We start from the raw sequence: 25,000 nt of genomic DNA on the forward strand, positions 1-25,000 counted from the left end.
CCTTAAGAAGAACAGCCTACTGACAGTGGTTCAGATTTCCCAGAAACGCGCGCTAATAGGTATAAACGTCACGAAGTATCCCCTTGCTCTTTTTCACTTGTGTCTAGGAATACGGGCAATCAACGTCACAAATTGTCTCCTGAACTGCGGTCCTTAAGTGAAGATAAATGGTTGCATTTACCCTCAGTGACACCAATAAAGAACACCAGCCAAATCGTAGATACTTTTCGTCTTTGGCCAACGAAGCTTTATCAGAAATAGAACGCAAACTGCCGTGACCAACATGTGGATAAACAAGCGCACAACTGAAATAAATTTTCAGTGGCTTAAAGTTTCGCAGGTTTCGACATACATCTTCAGAAGTAACCGTTAGCTTAAATTTTTGAAATATATATAATATAATATGCAATTATTATACTGATCAGAATTACTTTTAGTGTATCTGTCGTGCAAATCCAGACTTTTCCATAATTATCTAACGATCTGTAATATTCCAGAATTTTCTTTGATGTGACTCAGCAATTTCCACAAATAGTACACCTTGTAATACACTATAAATAGCAGCAGACTTTTCTAGATGCTTAAAGTAAAAGTATAAGAGTAGGTTTATAAATAATAGAAGGGACTGACTCTCTCCTTATATTTTCCCGAGGGCTTACCCTCGTGGCCGACTGTGATTGAACTTATATATGCTATGGATGCTATACTGTGAGGAAGCTATAATCAGCTGCGATAACCATGGTGAAGCTATAACCTTTGAGCTTGCTATTTGCTATATGCGGAGAGAAGAAAGAGACAATAGTCAAAACGGGAAGAAGACAAAGAATTCAGAGTTCATTATGAAGTGTTTCGTAAGAGTTTGTGTACTCAGAAAATCCAGTGAGTGAAAAAAATCCAGTGAATCAAGACAAGAAAGTCAAGAAATGTTGTCTCCATTCGGTGGAACTTGGAGTTCAAAGTTAATCAAAATCAGTACCTGCATGGCCATGAAAGACATTAAGCCTGCTTTACGAACTGCTTAAATCTTTAACCCAAGTGAGCGAATGTGAGATGGGTGGTTGGTTGGCCGCATCGTAGATATGCTTCAGTGTGACTGCACGATGCAATTATGAGCTATGCTGTCAGTCGTTATTTGACTCTGTAACTGCGTGATGCAGCTCGAGTCAAAGACCCACATTTCACCCATGCTCGCCACGGAGTCTCCAGTAGCTCATTGGTTAGAGCATCCGACTGAATCACGGAGGGTCGTGGGTTCGAATCCCACCTGGGGCTCGGATTTTTCCGAGTTCCCAGTGGGTTCAATTGTAAAACCTTCATTTAATACTTTTGTTCTTGGGCCATCGTAGTTTGATCAAAAATAAGACACAAACAGCAGTGATAAACATATTGAACTTTTTCATTTTGATAACGACTTGACGTTTCGTATGTGCTCTACATACATTTTCAAAAGTAACCGTTGAAATTTAAAACAGCTATTTATATATAACAAATCGGATGAGGGGACTGGAACCTAGATTAAGCAATATATACTAATTATACTTTACTTAACAGTAAAATATATAATAATAATAATTATTATAATAATAAAAACAGAAGGGCAAAACTGACTATCATTGTAAAATAAAAGAGACCTTCTTTATTCAAGAACTTGAGCCACCTTTCAACGTCAACGTCGTGAAAAGCTGATGCTTTATTAATCTTTTCTGTTTTTATTATCATTATATTTATTATTATTATATATTTTACTGTTAAGTATTTGCTTAATCTAGGTTCCAGTCCCCTCATCCGATTTGTTATATATAAATAGCTGTTTTAAATTTCAACGGTTACTTTTGAAAATGTATTTAGAGCACATACGAAACGTCAAGTCATTATCAAAATGAAAAAGTTCAATATGTTTATCACTGCTGTTTGTGTCTTTCATTTAATACTTGTATATCATTCTCACATTTGCTTTAATATGGGTATCATTTGCGTTAATGGTATCATTTGCGGGACAGTTTGGGGATCTTTTGCAGTCGTAAGATCATTTGCGGTCCTGGGTCCCGTTTCTCGAAAGTCCCGAAACTTTACGGGCCATTTTCCAGGCTTTTCGGGTGTCACAATTCCCTCTGTATCTCAAGAACGGAGAGGATTTAAGGCGTCAATCTTCACAGTCAGTTTGTCTTTTCTTTCCTTGAAAACATGTTTAAAAATCGGCTTTCCTGAACAAGCGGTTGGTAGGTTCAAAAATAGCTTTTTGGGCCCGTAAAGTTTTCGGGACTTTCGAAAGACGGGCCCCTGGGATCATTTGCGGACCCGTACATCACTAAAAATTTATTTCAGTTATGCGCTTGTTTAGCCTCGTGTTTGCCACCTCAGTTTGCGTTCTATTTCTAATCTACGCCCACCGTTACACTTACCTCATTGCGAGAAATAGATAGCAAATGCATGCTTAGACTTACAGGGACACTTCGTGTTGGACATCAGATTAACAAATTGACACCAGTTTTTGCGTGTCTGTCCTCTTATTGATGATAAAATTACGTCATAACATTGTCAAAGTTGTTTTGGCTCGTGGATCAACAACACTTTGACAATGTTTTGCGGGTAAATTTATCATCAATAAGAGGACAGACATAAATAAATAAATTACAATATCAAAAATGAGAAAGGATCTATTGCCCGGGTTAAATGAACAGAAATAATATGCAAACACTAATTTTTTTTCTTTTTTTTCAAACTAGCACAATTTCTCGTCAATATTTTTTTTCGTACGCTCATTGGCTTCTAATAACAAATGATAAAATTTTATTGGCTGAAAATTGGACAACACGTCCTGACCAACGTGCATAATTTAAAAATTCAGTTCAAGAATCGAAATGCGATCACAAAGCCTCGAGGCGGTAAAAAATGATCAAAACTTAGCGAAAATCCAGCCATTTTGAGGTAGAAACATTCTTCAGTAAACATCTCAACTTCCTCGTCTTAGGTTAAGCCCGCATAACTAAAATCAAACGAGTTAGTCCGGCAAATCCTCCTTATTGGTACTTTCAGCTTCCCATAAATAACAATCTTATGTGTCTGTACTCTAAAAATTTGGTGTGCAAAGGGACTCAAGCGAAAAGGTGCCGTAGGTGAGGGATCAAGTCCTGATATCTTTGCGATCGAACAAGAGGATCGAGGAGAAACAAGCGAGCTGAATCCAAGCACTTATGTGTTATTTAATGCGTCGTTCCATTGTTTTTCACAGATTATTAATTTTTAAAAGTGACTTTCTGTTTTCGTCAGTAACTAACATATTAACGTCCACATACGGCACAGTGACCTCAGCAATTCTTATTAGGCCATCATGATAGCTGACGGCAATATACAACATATTGCATTTTTGCTGCTGGCCGAAGTTACCAGAGAACTTAAGCAAGGACGACCACGAGGACGATGAAAACGTTATGCAAGAATGCAACTTCCGCTTATTGAGATCATCGACGCCGCCATGTTGGTGGGACGACCGAAGATTTTGAAATAGCTTCTTTTGTTCGTTCACCAGCAATTGTGCATTACATCATTGTGATCTTTGCCTCTAGAGATTGGTTGCAAAGCATCTGTTTCACCAGATTTGTTCACCAGATCTGTTTCACCAATTCGTCATGGAAAGTTAACTACATGTGTTCGTGCAGTTCCAGGAATAACATTGGAATGAAAGGTATGTGCGTTTGGAGAAAAAATTGACAATTTATCGTAGGATGAGCGCTTCCTCCGTGTAACCTCGACTTTGATACATATAATTTGACGTCGTTGTCACGACGAGAATTGCGAGGAGTGTGACAAGATTAAAAACGCACCTACGAGACGTACAACCATTGTTTTTGTTCATTAAACCTTTTGTTTGTGAAGTTCTCGAAGCCGTCCGGCGTCGCCGCCGTCTTTGCTTAACATTTAAGACCCATTTTTCTGTCTGTCTCTCTCTCTCTCACACACACACACACACACACACACACACACTCCAGATATTACTGCGGTCCTTTCCGCTTTGTCCTGGCGAGCAAAATTAATGAAAATCAGCTCGACTAGGAATATTATTGTGACTGATATACCTTGTATGCTAACTGCAGTCAGTTTTGTAGTGATGAAATAATTGGGAAAGTCGGTTCTTTCCGTCTTCGTTACAACTTTTGATTTTGTTTTTGTGTTGTTTACTTCCTTTCCATGCGACGTTATCCTAGAATATGGTCTATGAAAGACGGAACAGCAATTTACATTGTGAAAAATCCAGTAGTTTTTACACTTAATGATAACTGACCGCATAACAGTTTTTTCTGAATTCGATTTAATAGTTTACTAGTGTTTGCTTTGTTTCGGTTTAACATGTGAATTTTTCCAGCTAGCGTTTAATAACAGGTGAAAGAAACCGCGACTAACTCGGCGCTTCTCGTCACGGTAATCCTGTCTGATATTTCCAGCTGCCATGAGATATTTTGCTTCATGGACCTCATGCGATTCGATTAATCATGCCAAAACAATAGGCTACAGCAGTCTATTTGCATATACATCTTACCTTCATTCTTACGGTTGAAAACAGAATTATGTTTTTTTGCTGTTGTTGCTTTTGGGCTCAAATTTCCTCGAAGGGCTAGTTAACTACAAATGAAAAGTTCCTACGGTGGTGTTCCTTTCCAAAGAAAAACTATCAAGGCATATAATATACATGTAATGATTACCCTGAAAGATATCTTTTCTGAAAGAAAAGAAAACAAAGTTCTTATTTCGATTGCGAATACTGTTCGATGACCGACAGGAGAGATGTGAAGATTTTTAGTACCCAAGGCCTACGCCTCGCGATCGTGGTCACGATATAAGGTTACCGATCATTCTGACAATGTGGATTATTTCGATGTTTTATGAAGTGCAAAGGTTTTCTTTTTACGTTTAATGTCAAAGCCCGCACTGAGCTTGGACAGATGTGGAGCGATTTTGATGCTTCTGTTTGATTTGTCAACAGTAGATTTTATAATTAACAAAACTGCCGGAAAATAATTGAAATGTTAGGTCACGTCCTTTCGATTTGGTCATCGGTCCAAATACAAATCTTTTAATTAGTTACGAGTAATTTGAAAAATAATGCATAAGAAGTTTAATGTGGGAAGCTCTTTTGAATTGAGTATCGTAACAAAATAATTTTAAAAGGTGCACAAATTAAAAATAGAAAATATACAAAGGAAAGCACTGGCTGTTTTTAATAAAGCGTTGTGCAAGCTGTATCATAAAAATACTGCAGCCTTATTGTTTTAATGAATGGGTAGTTTCTAAAGAAACTGTGGTGCTGCGTCGGTGGGGAAGTAGTATACAAAAATTTGGTTTTATCAACGGAGTTGATAATGTAAATTGGCCACCGTACAGAGATACATCTCAACTCCGTTGATAAAACCTTATTGTTTTAGAAGTATTGTACTCCGGACAATATCCCTGTCAACAAAAACCGTGCTCTTATACCAGTTGTTTTAGCTTTTTTCAGCGTATAATCAGTGAGTGTGGTGAGAGAGCAATGGGTCTTGATATTGAGTGGTTAGTAATTCTTGAATGCGAGCAGAGAAGAAGGAGATACACCAAAACTACAACGATGACGAGGAGGAGGAGATCTACTGTCCTATTTCAGAGGATCTCGATGAACAACGTTTGGCCAAAAGATCGGACCCAATCGCTGATTAGCCCAGTCCCAAGAAATCAAAGACTGACAACCTTGAGCTTTGCCAGAACTACCGTACTTTTAGTCTGGTCAGCCATCCCAACAAGCTAAGGTGATGTTTCCAATTTGGATCCAAGCTGGAAGAGCAGGTGAAATCCTACAAGAAGAACAGGCGGGATTTAGAGCGGCTTATAGAGGACATGTCGAGCGGATTTCTGGACATCCGCTTTCTGATTGAGGGACACATCGAACACCACTGACCAAATAGACCATTTTCGAATTCTCTATTACCAATCTCGAATCCAAGAAGAGCGAATGGAATAATTGTTTTGTTAAATTCTCAACCTTCGGATTTAAGTTTACGAAACGGCCGGAAAGTGATATGACTTCCGGGCGCCAAAGATTTCATGATGAGCGACATTTGGCGCATTCATTTCCATATAAGGTCAAACGAAAGTATAATGGCTGGTAACCGAGAACCAGTAATCCAATGAGAAAGTAGAATTGCATTATCCGAGGCTGAGAATTCAATAAATGGGAATATTTATCTCACTTAATTGAAGCTGGGCACTTAGTATCAAATATCCAGATCTATATCATGATTTTCGCTCAGATGTGTCGGGATTTTCCTGGGAAACCGTTGTGTTAGTATAACAGCCCAGTTTATATCAAGAACCAAGGCTGTTTTAGCTCTCGTAATTTAGGATCGGCGGGTTGATCAAAGAGAGTTTCAAGACAACACTGAGAGATTGAATAACGTAATTCCAAGAGAAAATGAAGGAGAGAGAGGAAATGTAGGAGCGTTGGCTGGGATATGTGAATTTCACAAAAGATATTTTTAGAGCTGAAGTCTGTTTCCCGAGACGTCCGCTACTGTTAAGCATGAGTCCATGCGAGCAATGTTGGCTTCGTATAATGGTGGCTTTTAGATATTCAGTTTATATGGCTTTCGAACAACAAGTCATTAGATTCACAAGAAACTGTAGAATCTATCTCCCTCTCCGGCTTTTGGCGGAAGATATACCAATTTCCTTGCTTCTAAACTCGTCTTCGTCAAAAAATCCGTAATTTCACTGGTAACGTTAACGCCATTTGGAATTCTTTTGACTTTGCGGACCTCTCTGTTTTCGTGTCAAAAAATAACTTGACTGAAATTAATCTATCCCAAGAGCTTAACTGGACGACTCCCTAGCTCTCTGCCTCCTTAATTTTCTCTTGGTAATTCCGAGAAAAGTACGACAGTTGTAAGTGTGTGATCTATGCGGGTGATGACGAGGATGCTCTCAATGCCATGCGCAGTGGCATCGAGGACCTACGTCACTGGATGGTTAGTGACCACCTCGAACTGAACGATCACAAGACTGAGTTCTTACTCATAGGTACGAGGCTGCAGCTTGCAAAGGTTAACTTCGACAACATCCAGGTCGGCAATGATGTATTAATACAAGCACAGCCGTGTTTTAGAAACCTGGGTTCGTGGTTGGATTCTACTTTAAGTATGTCCACGCACATTACTTAAGTATGTGCTGCAGCGTTCTATCACTTACATAACATCAGCCGTGTCCATCCGCTCTTAACTATACAGAAGACACAATGCAATAACTCTAGTTCACTCGTTCAGCACCTAACGGCTACATAGATTATTGTAAGAGTCTGTTGTGTGATCTGCCTGCTAGCAAACCTAACAAGATACAACGCGTTTTCAATGCAGCAGCAAGACGGTTTTTCTGTGCGCTACGCCATTCCTGCATCACCTCATTATTATTCCATCTTCACTGGCTTCCAATGAAACAGCGTATTCAGTTTAAAATTCTTCAAAGCGATACATGGTGTCGCACCGCCATAACTCATGCATTGAGATGGTCACGGTTAAAGAACATGGTGCTTACATCTGTCTTCCCCCCGTCCAATGGTAAACTACTTAGTGCTGAATTCGATTTCGTTATCGGTCCAAATACAAATCTTTTAATTAGTTGCGACACCTCTTGGTGATCGATCATTTGGAGTAGCGGCGCCTGTTTTGTGGCACGCACTACCAGAAGAACTAAGAAATACCTCCAATTTAGAGACTTTAAGCGTCTACTTAAGACACTAAGCACTTAATGACTGGCCTCAAGGGAAACAGTGAGTTTTGTTTCCCGAGACCCTCGATGTTCCCCGAGGCGAAGCTGAGAGGAACATTTAGGGTCGAGAGGAAACAAAACGCACTGTTTCCCGTGGGGCCAGTCATAAGTGTTTTGTTATACCTCCCAACTCAAAATAGAACTGTTTTGCTCAGTTCTTGGACGCTTTCGTCCAAATTTTGCTCTTTGCAGAAATCTCTCAACGTTTTCACGGCATTGTGGGTGGCCTTGTTACTAGATTTCGAGCTTTTGTCGCGTAGAAGCTGTTCAATTTCTTCTTCAGTTCTTGCAGTAACTTCTACCATCACTACTTCTAAAGTATTTTTTCTTGCCTAGCTCACATCAATGACGTTGCCGTTTTGACTTGTTTTCACAGGTATTTAGAAAAATAAACCAACAATGATATCAAGGAGACGCTTTGTTTCAAAGAGACGCTTCGTTGTCAATGCGCTCATCATCATCATCGTCACATCTGTGGTAATTATTGCCAGATTTCTTACTCCTCAATCTGTATATCTGCAAAGAAGTTTGACGCTGTCGAATCTTGAATCTAGTGCTTCTTCGAAAGGGCAACCAACTCCTAAACCGGGAAAAGACGATTCTATGTTTACTCTTCTGCCAGAAAAGCTGCAAAAGACAACTCTTCTAATTATCATTAACACGGTTCCGAATGCGGTTGACAGGAGAAATATTTTAAGACAAACGTGGGCAAAACAATCATCTTGGACGATTTTACCTAGCAGTCCTGATTCTCTTCCCGCTTCGGGTAGCGTTGTAAATATTACATATTTTTTCATGATGGGATACGCCGGATATGCTCCTGTTGACGAGATCGTCGAAAGAGAATCATCGCTCCACAAAGACATTCTGCGTGTAAATGTAATTGACACTTACCGTAGCATGGTAAACAAAATATTGCTTACCTTTGAGTGGGTGACAACGCTGGACATAAAACCACATCTCATAGCAAAAGCAGACCACGATGTTTACGTTAAGACACCAGAGCTTGCAACGTGGTTGCAGAAAACCGATAACATCTCGCTATCGAAACTCTACACTGGTTTTGTGAAAGAAGGTGCAGAAGTTCAGCGTGACATTTTAAGTCCGTGGTATGTCAGTGAGGAAGACTTCGAACAAAAAATCTTCCCTCCCTACTGTCTGGGTCCGTTTTACGTTTTCTCGTGGGACCTTTTTTTAGATTTAGTAACTGCATCAAAAATAATCAAGCCTTTTCCTGTAGAAGATGCCTTCATGGCAGTCTTAGCTAAAAATTTAAGCGTAGATCCTTTTTATACGGGAAGTGATTTATTTAATGCTGACCGCCATCTTAACAGTGTAGTGTTGCAAACCTCAGAAAATAAACTGCAAATTCCCTCGGGAATTGTCTTGGGAGACTCATTAGGGCCTGCATCCATAAATATAATACATCGCATTTACATGAGAAGGAAGTTAACCAAAACCAGCAATTAGAGGCCAATGCGTCCCTGGAATGATGCCACCATCTTGGATCGTAAAAACGGATGGAGACTGGGAGAGTGAAAAAATGTTCCAGTATCTGCAATCAAAATGGCGAACTTGTGCTCAAGCACACGCCAGCTTTGCAGAGGGCCACCTGTTCGCCTTTTATCTGAGGAAAGATTAGCTAACATTTCAGCCAAGAAACAAAAACAGCTCATGAATTCTTCAGTGGAACATGTCTCCACTAATTCGTTTACGTTTTCTTGTACTTGCATATTCAGCTACAGAATTCGAAATTGTCGCTGCATGCAGTGTTTTCTTTGTCTCTTCCGTTAATTGAAAATACGAATCGTACTTGTCTACATATCTGATTCTAATCAAATGTCTTGCATCTTTTCAGTAATAATATTGTGTATCTGACATTCACTTTGTTGTTGTTTGTTCGTTACATTAGAGGAGCTTCTTCCAAATCAATCCCAATTTTTTCCATACGATAGTTCTGTTCCTTTTCTCAGGCGAGAGTTTTAACAATTGTCTGAGAGAGTCAGTCTCTCGTTCCACGAGAGTGTAATGTGTCACGAGCGACACATTTCGCACATGAGCTATCCTGATGGTCTTTCTTTTTCCTCAGAAAAGCACTTGTATTTGCAGATAGACGAAGGTGAATGGGGGCATTGGTAAAGCTCCGCCGCGTATAGAATCAACTGCAGGTCTGAAAGACGCCTTTTTAAGACGGAATTAACAATTGGTATTACTAACTTGAAGTGCTATGGATAACAATGCAATCCATCTGGCCCAAGTAGTGCAAGGGTTAGATAACATCCGACGGATAAGTCCCTATCCGACAGTCTCAATCTGAGCAAAGATGTTAGCCGTATTTGCCCACTTAACCGTGAATATGCATACTCCAAGCACATCTAAGTCGGGAGGTAGTGAAGGTTTAACGTGAAGTATATTATTAATTTTATACTCTGGACAGTGACTTATCCACTGGGTAAAGTTATCCAGCCTTTCAGTGGACAACTGGGGAAAGAGCGTTAGCCGCAGTAATGGACATGGGCCCACAGAAAGACATAGTGAAAAGCAATGACACGGGTGGCTCGGGAATTGAACCCACGACCTCCTGTTGACTTGCCACTCTGGTCAGTCAGTGTTTGTCTCCGTCTTTTCTGGGTTGCATGGATAAATATAGCATCTCAGGTAAGTGTTTCCAACGGGTAATTTTGTTGAAACATGCATACTACTGCACGGCCATCGTTTAAAAAAAAAAACGTATCCTTTTTAGCACATTTAAACCAACCCAACCTACCGCTTTGCAAGGACTAACTTGCGACCAGGCGTTCTTTTCTTTAGAGAGGGCGCGAAGACTGCGCTATGCTTTTCGCGCCCTCTCTAAAGAAACTAAGAACACCTTCTCGCAGGTTATGCAAGAACCTGCTTCAGTCACTCGCCAACTCTGCAGAAGTGGTTCATTACTCTATTGTTGTATACCTAGCCTTTCGCTCAACAAAACGAGCACTGTGATTGGTTGGTTCTTGGACACGTGCCCCTGATCAAATTCAAATGTATCCCGATCGGGATACAATTCCACAGTTGTTGCCCGCTCCGGATGTTTTGCTGCGATTGTTGACGGAAAAGTCTAAATATACAACAAAGCACTTAATGTCTGGTCCCCCGGGAAACTAGTTAGTTTTGTTTTCCTTCGAGTCCTGATGTTTCCCTCGACTTCGTCTCGGGAAACATCAGGACTCTCGGAAAAACAAAACCAACTGTTTCCCTCGGGACCATACATTAAGTGTATAATGTTGTATAGTCGACTAGCATTTTTCCAGCCTTTAAAAATCACATGATTGCAAATAATTAAGAGAAATAATGATTTTTTTCCCCTGAGACCTCCAGTCTTGTAAAGTTCAAATTTCAGCATAGAATCTACACCTACATACAAAAACCTGCAAAATCTTGAAAAGACATGACGCGAGGATGGTCGGCAGCGACTTATTAGTGTAGCAGTTTCGCTTTAAAAGCATGGCTATCATTTAGGTTGAGTACACCAGGGGGAGAGTTTATTCCAGTCACAGATTGTGCGTGGCCAAGAGTTATATTCATCACTATTCATCACAACTGCTGTGGAGTGCCAGAAAATTTGCTCGTTTGGGATCCCTTTATCTTCTGGCAAGGTTTGTTGGTGACATAGAGTGGTATGTTGAACGATTCCGTTTACCGTGAAGGGTTTTGTTCCTTAGGGAAAGCCTGGCAACTTTCCTACGCCGGGCTTTCCAAAGTTGGTTATTGTAGGTGGTTCAACGCCCGTGTGACACATTCCTCGTTTGTGCGATACGTTCTGTTGCCAAGCAAGCGGCACGTCTTTATGGCTTTCAAGACAGTCGACTTGGTGTTTCAGTTCTGTAAGGATCCCAGAGTTCTCTAGCATATTTAAGTGTTGGTCTAACAAGGAAGGTGTAAGCGCGGCTCTTTATTTCTTCGGTGCACTAGCGCAAATTGCGCTCAAAGAAGCCCAGAGTATTTTGTTTTGTTGTTGTTGTTATTGTTGTTGTTGTTGTTTTTTTTTTTTGCTTTGTTTCAGTAACATTTATAACGTGCGCTTTCCAATTAAGCGTTTTCGTAAGAGTGACAGCAAAATATGGATGTTGAAGACTCAGTCTAGGATGTTAATTACACTATTCATCTGTTTTATAAAAACATTCAGGCTGGTTTAAATCGCAAACAAGAATAATTAATTTCATGTGTAATTTTATCGGTTAAATTAAGCGTTTGACGCCAAAATACACAATTATAATGATAAACTTAATTAAGTTACTTAGGTTGAAACAGACGCTATGAACTATAGTTTTCGTCACTGAGGATCCGAGGAAAACAGTGTACGAGACAAAGTTTTCCAAGTTCTGTGGACAGCTTGTAAGCGTCATGCAGCCGCGAATAAATTAATCAGTTTTTAACAAAAATAAGAAACTTCAGCCTTAGCCCCAAAATTAGACGTTCCTGTGAAAAAGGGAGTGTCATCAAACCACAGTGTATAGTTCCAAGGGACACTGGCATTTTAAAGTGATTCCTTAGAAATAGGATATGTCATAGATTTCCGACAAAATTTCGCACACTTTTGTAACATGCCAAGGAAAGGGGGGTCACAGTGCCCGTTTCCATGGTGCGAATATTCATCGCTGTTTCTCAGCAATGGATACTCGCTGGACCTTGAAACTCGGTAAGTGTAAAATGCAGACTGCAAACCAGGGGTAAAATGCAGACTAAGGTTATAATGTAACTTTTGAAAAAGCCCAAACCTTTTAAAAGTGCTTATCCTTAAGCCTAAATATTGTTTTATGCCTAATTAGGCCTGAGGTTAGCACTTCTAAAGTGTGACTGAGCGTGACTGATGCCGGAGAAGTGCGATTTTATCGGCGAGATGTGAGGTAAGCTAGAAATTACTTTCTAGTTTTTCCTTTTAATATTTTAAGGCCTTTATTTATGTACGAGCGACAACCCGGGAAGTTGAGAAGTCGCTTAAATCGCATCCAATCAGGCAAATAACTACACAAGAAGCGAGAAAGTCACCACGACAATAAAGTACGGCTTTTTTATTTAGAACTTTTGTGTGTAAATATCTTTAACAGGTTGTTATCGAGATTCCCATACAAATCCTTATAATTTTTACCCTCCGAGCCTGGGGCGCCTGTGGACGTACATTTGGCTGCTGACATAAAACAATCGCAGGCTTTTTGTCAGTCCCATTCTCTCTCCTCGTAGATGACGAAGCAGGTGGTTCACCGCCCGAGGTGATGAAGTGTCTTTTGTCAACATTGTTCTCGTGATGTCGCTGGTAGTGAAAAGAATCAATTACCCATGACAAAATTGTATTGACTTCAGCCCGTTTCTTTGGAGATGGGTATCAATTTGTGTATTCACTACGGAGGATTGTAATCTTCGTCCGTGAAATGACGTCACAGCGTCCGTCATGAAGTTATGAAACATATTTCTGAGGAATAATCTGTCGAGTAACGTGTGAAAGAATTTTCCCAGATTTGTCGCAGACTCTTTGATGATGAAGAGCTGATCTATGATATGTCTATGTTTTGATTGCATACGCAACTGAAAAGCATTTGGATTGACTGTTTTCTTTTGCCATGCCAACAAAGTTTTGACTTTATACTGTACGATCACGGTTTGAAGTCAACTGGATGTTTTGGATTTTTGTAGTGTGTGGTTTCATTTTGTGATTTTTTTGTCGAGATGAGCGACACAGAAGCCGCTGTAGCAATAGAAGAGTTAGATGTCGCTCCTTCCACTTTAGAGGAAGAGAGCGGGCATGCGGGGATGGCAAGGAAGTCGAAGGCTAAGAAAAAAGGAAAATCTCCGAAAAAGCGAGGAGAGGCTGTGGAAGAAGAAGACGGCGATGGTGAAGATGGAAATCATTCTCGTGGAAAGAAAAAGAAAGGAAAGAAAAGAGCTCGTGGGATAAGTGATGTATACAACATTCAGCCCGTAGTTGGCGAGGGTAAAAGACTCGATGACGAATCGGTTGCTGGGGAGGCCTCGTTGTTGGACGAAACTCCCAAAGACACTATTATAGAAATCAAAGACGAGAAGCAAGCTGATGAGCTCGAGGAGATTGTTGTTAAGAAAGAGCAGGCCTTACCTGGGGGCAACAGCTTGGTTGAAGAAGAAGGAAGGGAGCCTAGCAAGAGTACGGAAGAGAATGAGGACACAAAGGAGCGCGATGGGCAAGAAGAGACTAAAGAAAGGCCAGGCGGTGTACGGAGAAGGGCAACTTTGACTGATTTGAAAGCTGAAAGTATAGACAAAGGCGATGGAGAACAACCTGGCACATTAGAAGCTGCAGCCGAGGTAAGAAGTGCGTTAATTTTAACTTTTGCGTACATTAATATGCATGTAGGATAATCGTATGGACGCGAATTCATTTTGTGTAATTTGAGCTCGAGAACTTTCAAAACATCACGAGTGACTATGAATCACGGAATGCACAAGCAAGCTCCTGCGATATTTTAATTCATTAAAGTATACTCCTCAAAACTACTCCATCACTGTGTTTCCACAGCAACTGCCGCATTGCTCTCTATGATCTACTTATTTTTTGCATTCGTACAAATGCGATATTCTGTTGAGTATTGTATTAAATAATAGCTACATAACATCGAATAGAAATTCTTCAGTTTTAACCCTTTGACTCCTGATCCGACGTCTCCCCTGCCCTCCCCTCCCCATTGATGAGTAGAATCGTCTGGTGTCAGACAGTGTACATGTACATGTAACATCTACTAGGAGTTACTCATAGCAAGTGATCATGAAGTGCTGCAAGGGGACCCAAGAAATAAACATTAAAGACAACAAGCTTTATTTGCATGACTGTACACCTACAAATGATGTTGAAAAGTTATTTACAGTGCGAGGCACCTTACCGTGGTCACCTAACAAAGTTTCTCACAAATTGTCTGCCAACCAGGGTGTGTGAATTTGATTGACGGTCATGCTTCCTTGCAAAGCTAGCACAATTGTAAGTTGAACACCATTGCATGGGTTGTTGAGTTGATGTATTTACACATAGTTGTCAAATGTGAAAGTTTGTTGGGTGGCCACGGTAAGGCGCGTTGCACTCTAAGACTAGTACAACCGAAGTTTGAGGATATGAGCATGTACTTCTTGAGATGGCTTCAATAAGTGCTGAGTACTTTGACTTGTCACATAACTGAAATACTTTGCCCTTGGCTAGACTCTGAATCATAAGTAAGCTGCTGCATTCTGTTTGCTTTAAGAAGGTAAGTTGTAGTCAAAATAACTCGCAAATTTATTGCCCTCTGAGAGGAAATGTGGTTACTAGTGAAAATAATGCTAAACCCAGAAAGATTGAAGAAAATAAAAAGGAATTGAGAAACATCAGCTTCAAGGCTGATCATTTCTGAGTTTGCTTCAACTTCTTTTTCACAACTAGTTACAGTGAGACTGGTTGTTCGTTTGCGATTTGCACTTTGTTCCAAGCAAGTTTAGGGTTCACATTTTCTAACGTACACACAGTTGAAGTCCAATGGTATTCCTCAAACTGTCATTACATTGTGAACCTTCTCTTTACTTACTTCTTCTTTGAAGAACGTTTATGTGTGGAATCCGGTAATGGCAAACAGAGATGTTGTTGTATGGACTTTCACGGCAGAGTTTTTGCGGAAAACATAAATAATAATAACATACTGTATTTACCTGTGTATAAGTCAATCCCATGTATAAGTCGACCCCCCATTTTTGATGGCAAAAAACGCAATTTCTTAATTTCTTTGTTAAATGTTCATGGGACACTAATCTTGTATTCTTCGATTTCTGGAAATGTGGATACACAAAAAAATCAGGGCCTCAAGCGCTTAATAGTTTTGTTGTTCAGCAGCTGTTGTATATGTGGGCATTTTGTCCTTGAATTTCAAAAAAGTGCTCAGAAAATCGAACATGTAAACCTCAAACTCACCTGTTTCGTTGTTCAAGGATAAAGGGCTTTAGAGGATAAGCACAATGCAACGTCACCGAAGCAGGAGTCAATCTTTGAAAATAACTTGCAAACAGTGCGAAAATGTGCAAGGTTTAATTGGTCCTTGACTTATAAATTCTCAAATGACAAACAAAACAAAACTCATAACCAAGCAATACGAAGTTTGCAAAAGCATTTAAATCTGCCAGGTTTGTATAAAGAATAAAAAACATTCATTACCAACCAGCATTTTCACGCAACACGAGTGACGATGCTTGCAAGCAAACACGAGGTGTTGCATCAGGTTACTAAGCCGTTGAACGGTCGTGTTTTATTCTAAGAAACAGAAATGCCTTTTAGAGCTTTCTGCTTTTGGAAAACAAAAATTTCCAGTGTCTATTTCATATTTGTGCTTGTGAGTATCTTCAACATTTAGAGTTGGACAAATGCTTTTTCATTTTAACTGGAATTGCTTACATTCGTTTTGAAGTCTTTTGTCACTCATTTTGAAGTCTTTTACGTCCGCTTTTGTCCACTGCGTCCGTTATGCCCAAGACAACATTATATATGTTAATTTTGAATAAATTACTTAGCTGGAACTTGGCTCAAAATCTTTGACCCGTCGAGTCGAGGGCGATTTTTGGAGCTTCTTTTGAGGCCATAAAAGGTCGACTTCTACACGGGTAAATACGGTAATAACATTAATTTTATTTATACTGTGCAAATTCAACTATGCAGTTTTCAAATGCACGTAATGCTAAGAAATGATATTGTTGAATTGATATTTCAAGCCCCTTACAGTCCCAAATTTAATTCTTTTGAGTTTTGTTTTAGGTCGATGAAGGCATATTTGAGACAACACGAACAGTTTTCACAGAACTTGCAATAATGCAAAGTTTGCAAACAATCACGCCGGCGATACAGTGTGGATTTGTGATTTCAAAATTAATTTTTGCACACCCTCGTGAATCCTACCCAACATAGAGTTACAACTGTATGCCATAAATTTATATTGAAAAAAATAGAGATCAAGGTTGTTTTGAATGGGTCCAAATACCCGATTCTGCATGGGAACGTAAACGGCCAACCCTAAAACCCGGAATCCGGAATCCGGTATCACAGTACAATACAGAGAGTAAAAACTATCCTAAACATTCATAAAAGCTAACCTTAGGCCTAATTAGGACTAAAAACGTTTGTTTAGGCCTAATTAGGCCTAAGGTTAGCTTTTATGAATGTCTAGGATAGTTTTACTCTCTGTATTGTACTGTGATTCCGGATTCCGGGTTTTAGGGTTGCCCAACGTAAGCAGCTGGCAGCAAGTTGAAATTTGAACTTACAACTTCCTCGAATCAAACTGCCAATCCAAACACCAACATTGCATCACAAAATTGCAAAGTGGCGCGCAAATGAACAACCAGTCTTACTGTAAAGCACAAATTGCTGTGGTTAAATAATGAAGTCTCACCCCAAGGAGCCTTCAGTTAATTAAACTGACTGTATATTTCTCGCTTTCACTGTTAAGAAGTACTCGCATGTACTGAAGTTATCCTTTTTTCCAATAATGCTTTTGGCAGAATATAACTTTACTGGTAATTTGAAAATTGAAAGTCTTGTGTGACTCTTCATTACTGTTATCTTAATGCTATCTAATAGGGGCTCAATGAACCCTAAAATGTACCAGATGCTACCATTTACATGTAATGAAGCCAATATTTTCAAAAATTTCCGGGGGAGCATGCCCCCAGACTCCCCTTGCATGCAAGGGCCTCTGGCCCTTGCAGGCAGCTGCTGCCTATTACTATAGTCAGCTTGCCTACTACTCAATGACATTTTGACTGGGCTATGATGTTAGACAAAGTAAAATCTATTAATAATTGGGTTAATGATGCAAGTAGTGATTTCGTACAATCTTTGAGAAGGGAAATGTTATGTATCAGTTGAATCTATTTATAAGCAGATACACAGGAGGAAACCAACACTCTCAAGGCAGAGCTGTTCAAGTTGGAGTTCTTTTATGGTACTGTACGTCTTATGTTAGAATTTCGGGCAGGGTAATTAAATTTTATTGTTGTTATTTTCAGGAGCTTCGATCTGTACAAGAAGAAAACAATGGAGAGACAAAGATTGATGTAGAATTTTCTGAGGATGACAAAATGGCAGACATAAAAGAAGCCATAATCGAGAAGTCAAGTGAAGAAACAGCTGCTGAAATACAGGATGAAACTTACACTGACGAGAAGAAAGCTACTGAAAAAGTTGATGGTGAAGTAGAAGATGAGAGTGCAGATAATATTGCAATAGAAGTGACTGAGACTGTGGAGGAAGTTGCTATACCTGTTGAAGATGAAGTTAAAACTGAGGGTGGAGAGAGTGAGGTCAAGCCTGAGAGCACTGAGGGAGGGGATAGTGAACCAATTGCTGTAGAGACAACTGTTACAAACGAAACAGAGACTGAGATGAATTATTTTAAATATGAAGAGCTTGATGATGAGCTTCCATGGGCAATGTACCGATCACTGGATACTCCACCACAGAGGCCTCCTGTAGAGGAAGATGAGGACTGGCCAGCATCTGATAATGAGGAGGATTATGGTAAATCGTTACATTACAGTAATTAGTAATTTTCAATGAGTTTCTCGGAAATGGCCGTACATTCTATTTTGATTGTCAGTTCCATTGCTTGTAGGATTAAGAACTGCATGCATGCTTCTTTTTCCTTGTTGTATTTTCTTAAGTAATTGAGGTAAGCTGGATTGGTGTTAGCTAATCAGGTGATGTTGGAACAATCAAAATGCTAATCAAAACATAGGCAAAAGTGCTTTGATGAGTTTTAAATGAATGCCTTTGGTTAACTTTCAGGTTCCCATTCTGGAGTTCAAATTTTCATTGATCATTTCAATTATGGTCTACTACCAGCCACTATTTTAAACCAGATCATAGCTTCACATCATCTATCACCATTCATAGATTTTGGTCCACTTGTTATTAATTTTATTATTTTCAAAATGTATCTCCTATCATGTGCTCCATTTAAATATCATAATGATGCGTGACACACTAGAGAATATTATTATAATTGATTGAAATTTGAGGTTCAAATACATACATGTGTACCTCTTACTACCCGAGTTCAAGGTGTGTACTGTAAAATTACAGACCCAGTTTTTTCCCGTTGATTTATGGCCCAGCAGCGAAATGCATGGTCCATAAAATCTACAGGAAAAAACAAAGATCTATAATTTTACAGTACGGGCCGAGAAAACAAGGTTAGTAAGATATTTAAAATTACATCTCTGAGGTAATCAGGCACGCAGGAAAGGTTCAAAGACTCAAACGGAAGGTTCAACTGCCACAAAGAATGCCATATCAAAATGTGAAAAACTAGTCAATCTTCTTGGCTTTTTGAAATAGTCATTAGCATGATTCAAGCAGTTTTACAAGTTTAATATAAGTGACATAAAAAAAAAACTTGCCAGAAAATGTTTTATCAAAATTTCAAATTTCTAAGGCTATACGGCTGGCCATAATTTATTGCAGCATACGGCCCGCTAGAGTGACCAATCATATGGCACGTACTATCTGAGAGACATAATGATACATGTATCAATTAACATGTATGAATTGCACAACAAAAAGTGCCAGACTGAGGCGATTGTCAGCCAGCCACTTGAGGAAGAGATCAGTCAACCACTTTCAATTGGCAAGTGTGGTGAATCAAGGGTTTTTATGCAGCATTGGCATAAATTTAAGGGCCTTATAATTAATCGTGGGAGGTGCGGTGCGCTTGACTCCGGATCGTGTGGTCCGTGTTTGGGCGCTGGGTGGGGACATTGCATTGTGGTCTTGGTCAAGACACTTTACTCTCTTGGTGCCTCTCTCCACCCAGGTGTATAAATGGGTGCCGGCGAATTTAATGCTGGGGGTAGCCCTGTGCTGGACTACGTAGCATCCCATCCAGGCGGGAGTAGAAATATTCCTAGTCACTTCATGCTACAGAAACCAGGATAAGCTCTGGCCTAATGAGCCACAGGGCTCGTAAGCAGACTTTACATTTACCTTAGAATTAAGTGACCTCTAACAACAAAAGCATTTGATTAGGCTAAGTTGGCAATCTTCACATTTTCTTGTGAGGGGTTAGTGTACTCGCCTAGTAACGACTTTTGTTTGGGTGTGTGGATCTTAAAGTAACATGCGATTCAATAGAAAAATTAATAGCAACCCTGGAGAAGGGGGCTAGGTTTGTGCAGAATTGCACAAAATGAGGTGCATGTGGATTTTGATAAGCATTGTGAAGACCATCGATCTGCCAGCGAGCCAACCCATTGATGAAGGAACAATGATGAGTGGAAGCCTGAGAACCTTTAGTTAAGGTTCATTTCAGGATTTAAGCAGAGTTGTGTGGATTTCTAGACTTACAATGTAGAAGGTGGCCTAATTAAGATGATTTCAAGAACCCTTAGTGGGTGCAATTAATCTTGTGTTTTGTTTTTTTCACTCCAGCACCTCCTATAAACAATGATCTCCCAGATCTGGATGTGCTGATGGGAACCCTGGATGGGGGTGAGTCAGAATTGGAAACAACAGCATCACCGCCACCGCTTTTACTTCCTGAGGAGAAATATGCCAAGCAGCGACGGATAGAAGAACTCAAGCAAGGAGTAGCAAATGACCCCATTGATTATTATGATGAGGAGTTTGAGAAAAGAATGGAAGATGAGATACTGATGGTTGGGAATATTTCACTTGAAATGGTTCAGGTATTGCTATTGTTGTTGTTGTTGTTGTTGTTAATGTTTATTGTTAACCCATTTCTTCCTAAAGCGCCCCCATTGACGGATAAAACTGTCTGGCATGAGACAGTAAAATCTTTAAGTCTCACTCTCAGAAATGAAAAGGGTTAAAGGGGACATGAATGTCTTAATAACTATTTAAGTCACTGACTCCCAGGAGGGAGACTTGATAGATTTTACTGTCTAGCACCACATTATTTTATTCGTCAGTGGGGGTTGGTGTAATAGTTTGAGTTAAGACTGGTCCTTTTCTATTGTAGAATCATTTTTGAACAGGGAAAAAATGGTTAACTCATTGTCTGGCCGGTTTAGGCCGGTTTGGACGTCAAAGGGTTAATGGGGACATCATAGTCCTGCAAAGTTTGCAAGTTATGAAATAATGTAATGCAAGGTTTCAACTATTCTATGCTCATCACTTCTACTGTAGCCTGGTCTGGATGCCTTGAAGTTTTTCAGCCACATTTCAGGTAGCCGGATTCCCTGATGTTGTGTTTTAAAGAATGAAAATTTACAAATTTGATTTGACATTGTTCTCAAAATATGTGTTTTGTACCAAAGAGCATTCAGACCTTTGAGAAACAGGCCACCTGTTAGGTCTGGTGTGGCGAGACATTAATTGTGCTAATGACCTACGTAGAAAATAGCTCTTTGTGATAAATTATGTCACTAACAGCAGTTACTGTGATCATGGTCATCATCATCATCATCATTATCATTAATAATAATAATAATTTTTATTATTATTATTATTATTATTATTATTATTATTATTATCATCATCATTGTCATTATTGCTATCATTTAAGTACTTTTTACTTATTTACACAATGCTGTTGTTGTTGTTTGTGTGTTACTACACGTAGGAAGAAGAGCGCCGTCTACGAGATGAGCATATAGCATATCAGCAACAGGAGGCCAAAGTTCAGCGGGAAAGGCAGGAAGATTTACTAATGAGAGAAGCAAAAGCAAGGAAAGAAGTGATGAGAGTGATGCGAGAAAAACGTAAACGCCTACAACAAAGAGAGGTGAGTTGTATGTTGTTTCTAAACAAATAGTTTGTACATATGTCACAAGCAGTTTTCTATTAATTGTTTGACTGTCATGTAATTTTGATCTAAATTCATTATAGTTTACAACTTGTGTGATTTTATGACCAGGTGTCAGTCTACTTCAAAGAATTAGAATATTGATAGCAACAATCATTATTTTGCCAAGTTTTTAGACAGTGGTAATGTCTTTGTCTTTGGTGTTGTGTAGGACGTCATGATGCAACAAGATCGACTGATTCAAAATCGAATACACCGTGCATTCCGCAGAGCAGAAGAGCAGCTACTGAAATCATTGACAGCAAGAAAGGGTGAAGTCAAGGCAAGTTAATAATTTTTTGGTATTAATTTTATTCCCCTGCTGTGTTAGATTGTGAAATGGTGCAGTTTTACAACACTTAAGAAGGGGAGAAGATAGCTATGCTATACCCAGCCTCAAAACTGAAATCGTTTACACTAGTCTTACAGTAGATACAAATTAAAAGGTCTGCGTCATGGTATTTCAAGTGATTTCAAGGTGATCAGTGGTTTTTAACTTGAAAATATTATAGTAATAGGGAATTTGTCTTCACTACTAAGAACTTTCTCCAGTGACACAAATATAATGCATTTAAACTCAGTGGCACCTTGATTGTTAGTATCTTTTGGTTGGAGAAATGACACCAATGACAACAACTACTGTTACAGTATTTCTTCACCTATAAGCGGATACCCTAAAAGTTAGTGACCTTCCAACAGACTGGTGTTGTTGAAAAAAAAAAGGAAAACCATCAGCTATAAGCCGGGAGCAAAATTCTTGATTGTAACCGGCCATTTGAGTGAGCGAACCTTCGCGGAAAACATTGTGAAGTGGCTCACTGAACACAAAAGATAATGAATAAAATAATCACAAAAGAAAAAATGGCGAATCAGTGAAGATCTGAATTTCAATTGATCCGACAAAGTGGAGCTTCACCGATAGTGAGCACAAAACGGATGGCGAGTAAACATAGGTTGAAAGCCCTTGCACATATACATCAAACAGCTCCTTTAGGAGCCACCAATTTTATAAAAGTGCATATAACCAATTATTACTGTCTTGTTTTATTACTTCTGCATCATCGATAACATGTCTACGAGCAGGAGGGCAAAGTTTTCAGCAATTGTATTTGTTTTGAATCCCAAACCCTCGGCTATAAGCCGAACCCCGTTTCTTGTGAAAAAATCAACCAAACTTTTGTCTCAAGTACTGAAAAAATCGCTCGGCTTATAGGTGAAGAAATACGTTAGTTCAGTGTGCCTGAATATGTTTCTTGTTCCTATGTTTGCGGCACCAGTAAAGCCATAAGAACATTTTCACATGATAGGGAAATTAATGCTGAGAATTGTTTTGTGTACCTTTAACTAGTGACATTACACAATATATGTAACTTCCCATATAAGGCAATGAGAATAAAACGTGATTCACTCTGATCTTCAGTTCAATTATTGAGAAATTATATGTGATTAATCTAACCCCTGCTATGAGATTTATCCATACTAGTGTGATGATTATGTGAGGGTCTGGCCTGTGGCAATAATAACCTGCAAGTCCCCATTCTTATATTGTTTTCTTAGGCCATGTATGGAGATTTGATATTAGCAGATGGACAGTACGGTGGCAGTAAGGGACGCCGATGGAAGGTGGACTGGAACAGGACTCCACAGCCAATCCAGATAAAGCTCAACTGCCTTAGAGGTGTCAAAGACAAGTTACCAGGTGAGAGAAGTGTAATGTATTTTTCAAATAGCCAAAGGACATGGCAGAAAACAATAGACTACAATCTTGGACAGAATAAAATGGAACAGAAATGCCCGCTTCCCCCCCCCCAAATCAAGGATGAATGTGCGTGAAGGCCAAGACACGCCATTTTCCCATCACTGATTTTGGGGGGAGGGGTGGTCTCAATGTTCCATTTAATTTGTCCAAGATTGCAATCTTGGACAGAATAAAATGGAACAGAAATGCCCCCTCTCCCCCAAATCAAGGATGAAGGTGCGTGAAGGCCAAAACGCGCCATTTTCCTTCACTGATTTTGGGGGGAGCGGCAGTCTCAATGTTCCATTTAATTTGTCCAAGATTGTAGCTCCTAACTTACTAATGACACACATACAGTGTATAAGTATAAGTATATGTGCGTAAGTCAATAATGATGCATTATGTGTATGGTCTTACATGTGTAATATGAGGATTTTACTTGTACATGTATATTTTGGTTTGCTTATCTTTGAGCTGCACTCTACTATACATGGACAGCTGTACTTGGTGAAAAGATGAATGAACAACAATAATTTTTAAATGACCATTACCAACATGGAAACATTGGTGACTGCTTTCATGACTATCTACAAATAATACTACCTTTTTATCTTGTCCATTTATGTCATCGGGGCTGTCTGAGTGAGTGAGTGTAAGATTTGTAGGCCTGCAGCACGTGCATGATTTACAAAACTAATGTACTGTTTTCTTGAATTACAACCTTATTGATGTTTCATTTTATTTTCGTAAACTGTAACCACCAGCATATTAAAATTTTTAGCCTGATTATCTGCTCAAAATACAATAAGCAAGAGTGCCCAGGCGGGCAACCGGGTAATTTTTCTCACTCAACTGAAGCCAAATGCTACCGTAGTTACCTCAGGCGACCGGGTGCTGTTAGAGCACAGCCTTGCATTGGTGGGAGGTGGCTGATAATTCACCACTGCACAATGCAATAGCCCTGCTCCCATTCTTAGCAAGATCTTAGTAAAGAGCCACGCTTTAGATACTACCCTTCTAAAAATTAACATCTGCATGACAAGGGATCTTAATATGTGAGTTTCAAAGGTTGTTAATGTACTTCTAATTCCTCTTTGCAGCTGGTCGCTATGTTCTGATGGTATCTCTGTATGATCGGTTGGGTGGTCATGTTCTCAAATGGTCAAACCTAAAGGGACAGCAGTGGGGTGGAGCCACATTACCTCTGCAGCATGATGGGGAATTTTTTAACATTGAAATCAAGGTATATAAAGTTTTTCAAGGAGCCTGCTTTCCTTCTCAACTCTTCTTTCTTGACTATTTTCATCACTGTATGAAACCTTCAAAGATCGATCTTCATATTAGTTTGTTTGAGTATGTGAGCATATTTCCATGTCTTAGTGGGTTTTTGTATGATGGTATAAAATATCTTTCAAACTATTCTCTTGTTTATTCTTAGCTGTTTAAAAATGAAGCTGGTTTCCCCCTTGTCTTTTTCTGTTCACAAGAACTCCCAATGTGGCTAGTTAAAATTGCAGAAATTCACTTCAAGATCATGTAGTCATTTTTTAGCAGAGGAAAATGCATACAAAAGGAGATTATTTTATTTTTGTTCTAGACCTCTTCATAATATTTAAAAACTTGAATGTGACTTTGAAAGAAATAAGTGTATGTA

The 25,000-nt window shown here is 39.4% G+C and overlaps 2 protein-coding genes across 3 annotated transcripts in view; both read left to right on the plus strand.

Moving 5' to 3' along the window:
- The window catches only part of LOC138033896 (beta-1,3-galactosyltransferase 1-like), a 14,362-nt gene extending 4,690 nt beyond the window's left edge, over positions 1-9,672 (plus strand). Inside the window, exons 1-2 of one of the 2 annotated variants that reach the window (XM_068881767.1) lie at positions 2,879-3,685; positions 8,165-9,672. In XM_068881767.1, coding sequence (XP_068737868.1) covers positions 8,188-9,258 — 1,071 coding nt within the window. In that variant the 5' untranslated portion in view covers positions 2,879-3,685; positions 8,165-8,187 and the 3' untranslated portion in view covers positions 9,259-9,672. Of the gene's footprint in view, positions 1-2,878; positions 3,686-8,164 lie in introns of those variants that run through there. The other variant, XM_068881766.1, reaches the window with a different exon arrangement.
- Positions 9,673-13,051: 3,379 nt separating this feature from the next.
- LOC138033895 (uncharacterized) overlaps positions 13,052-25,000 on the plus strand; it is a 25,631-nt gene continuing 13,682 nt past the window's right edge. Inside the window, exons 1-7 of the mRNA XM_068881765.1 lie at positions 13,052-14,106; positions 17,815-18,325; positions 20,234-20,490; positions 21,387-21,548; positions 21,781-21,891; positions 23,166-23,307; positions 24,447-24,589. Coding sequence (XP_068737866.1) covers positions 13,492-14,106; positions 17,815-18,325; positions 20,234-20,490; positions 21,387-21,548; positions 21,781-21,891; positions 23,166-23,307; positions 24,447-24,589 — 1,941 coding nt within the window. The 5' untranslated portion in view covers positions 13,052-13,491. The remainder of the gene's footprint in view (positions 14,107-17,814; positions 18,326-20,233; positions 20,491-21,386; positions 21,549-21,780; positions 21,892-23,165; positions 23,308-24,446; positions 24,590-25,000) is intronic.

Source organism: Montipora capricornis, chromosome 14 (assembly GCF_036669925.1).
Source record: "Montipora capricornis isolate CH-2021 chromosome 14, ASM3666992v2, whole genome shotgun sequence".
Classification (NCBI taxonomy): Eukaryota; Metazoa; Cnidaria; class Anthozoa; order Scleractinia; family Acroporidae; genus Montipora; species Montipora capricornis.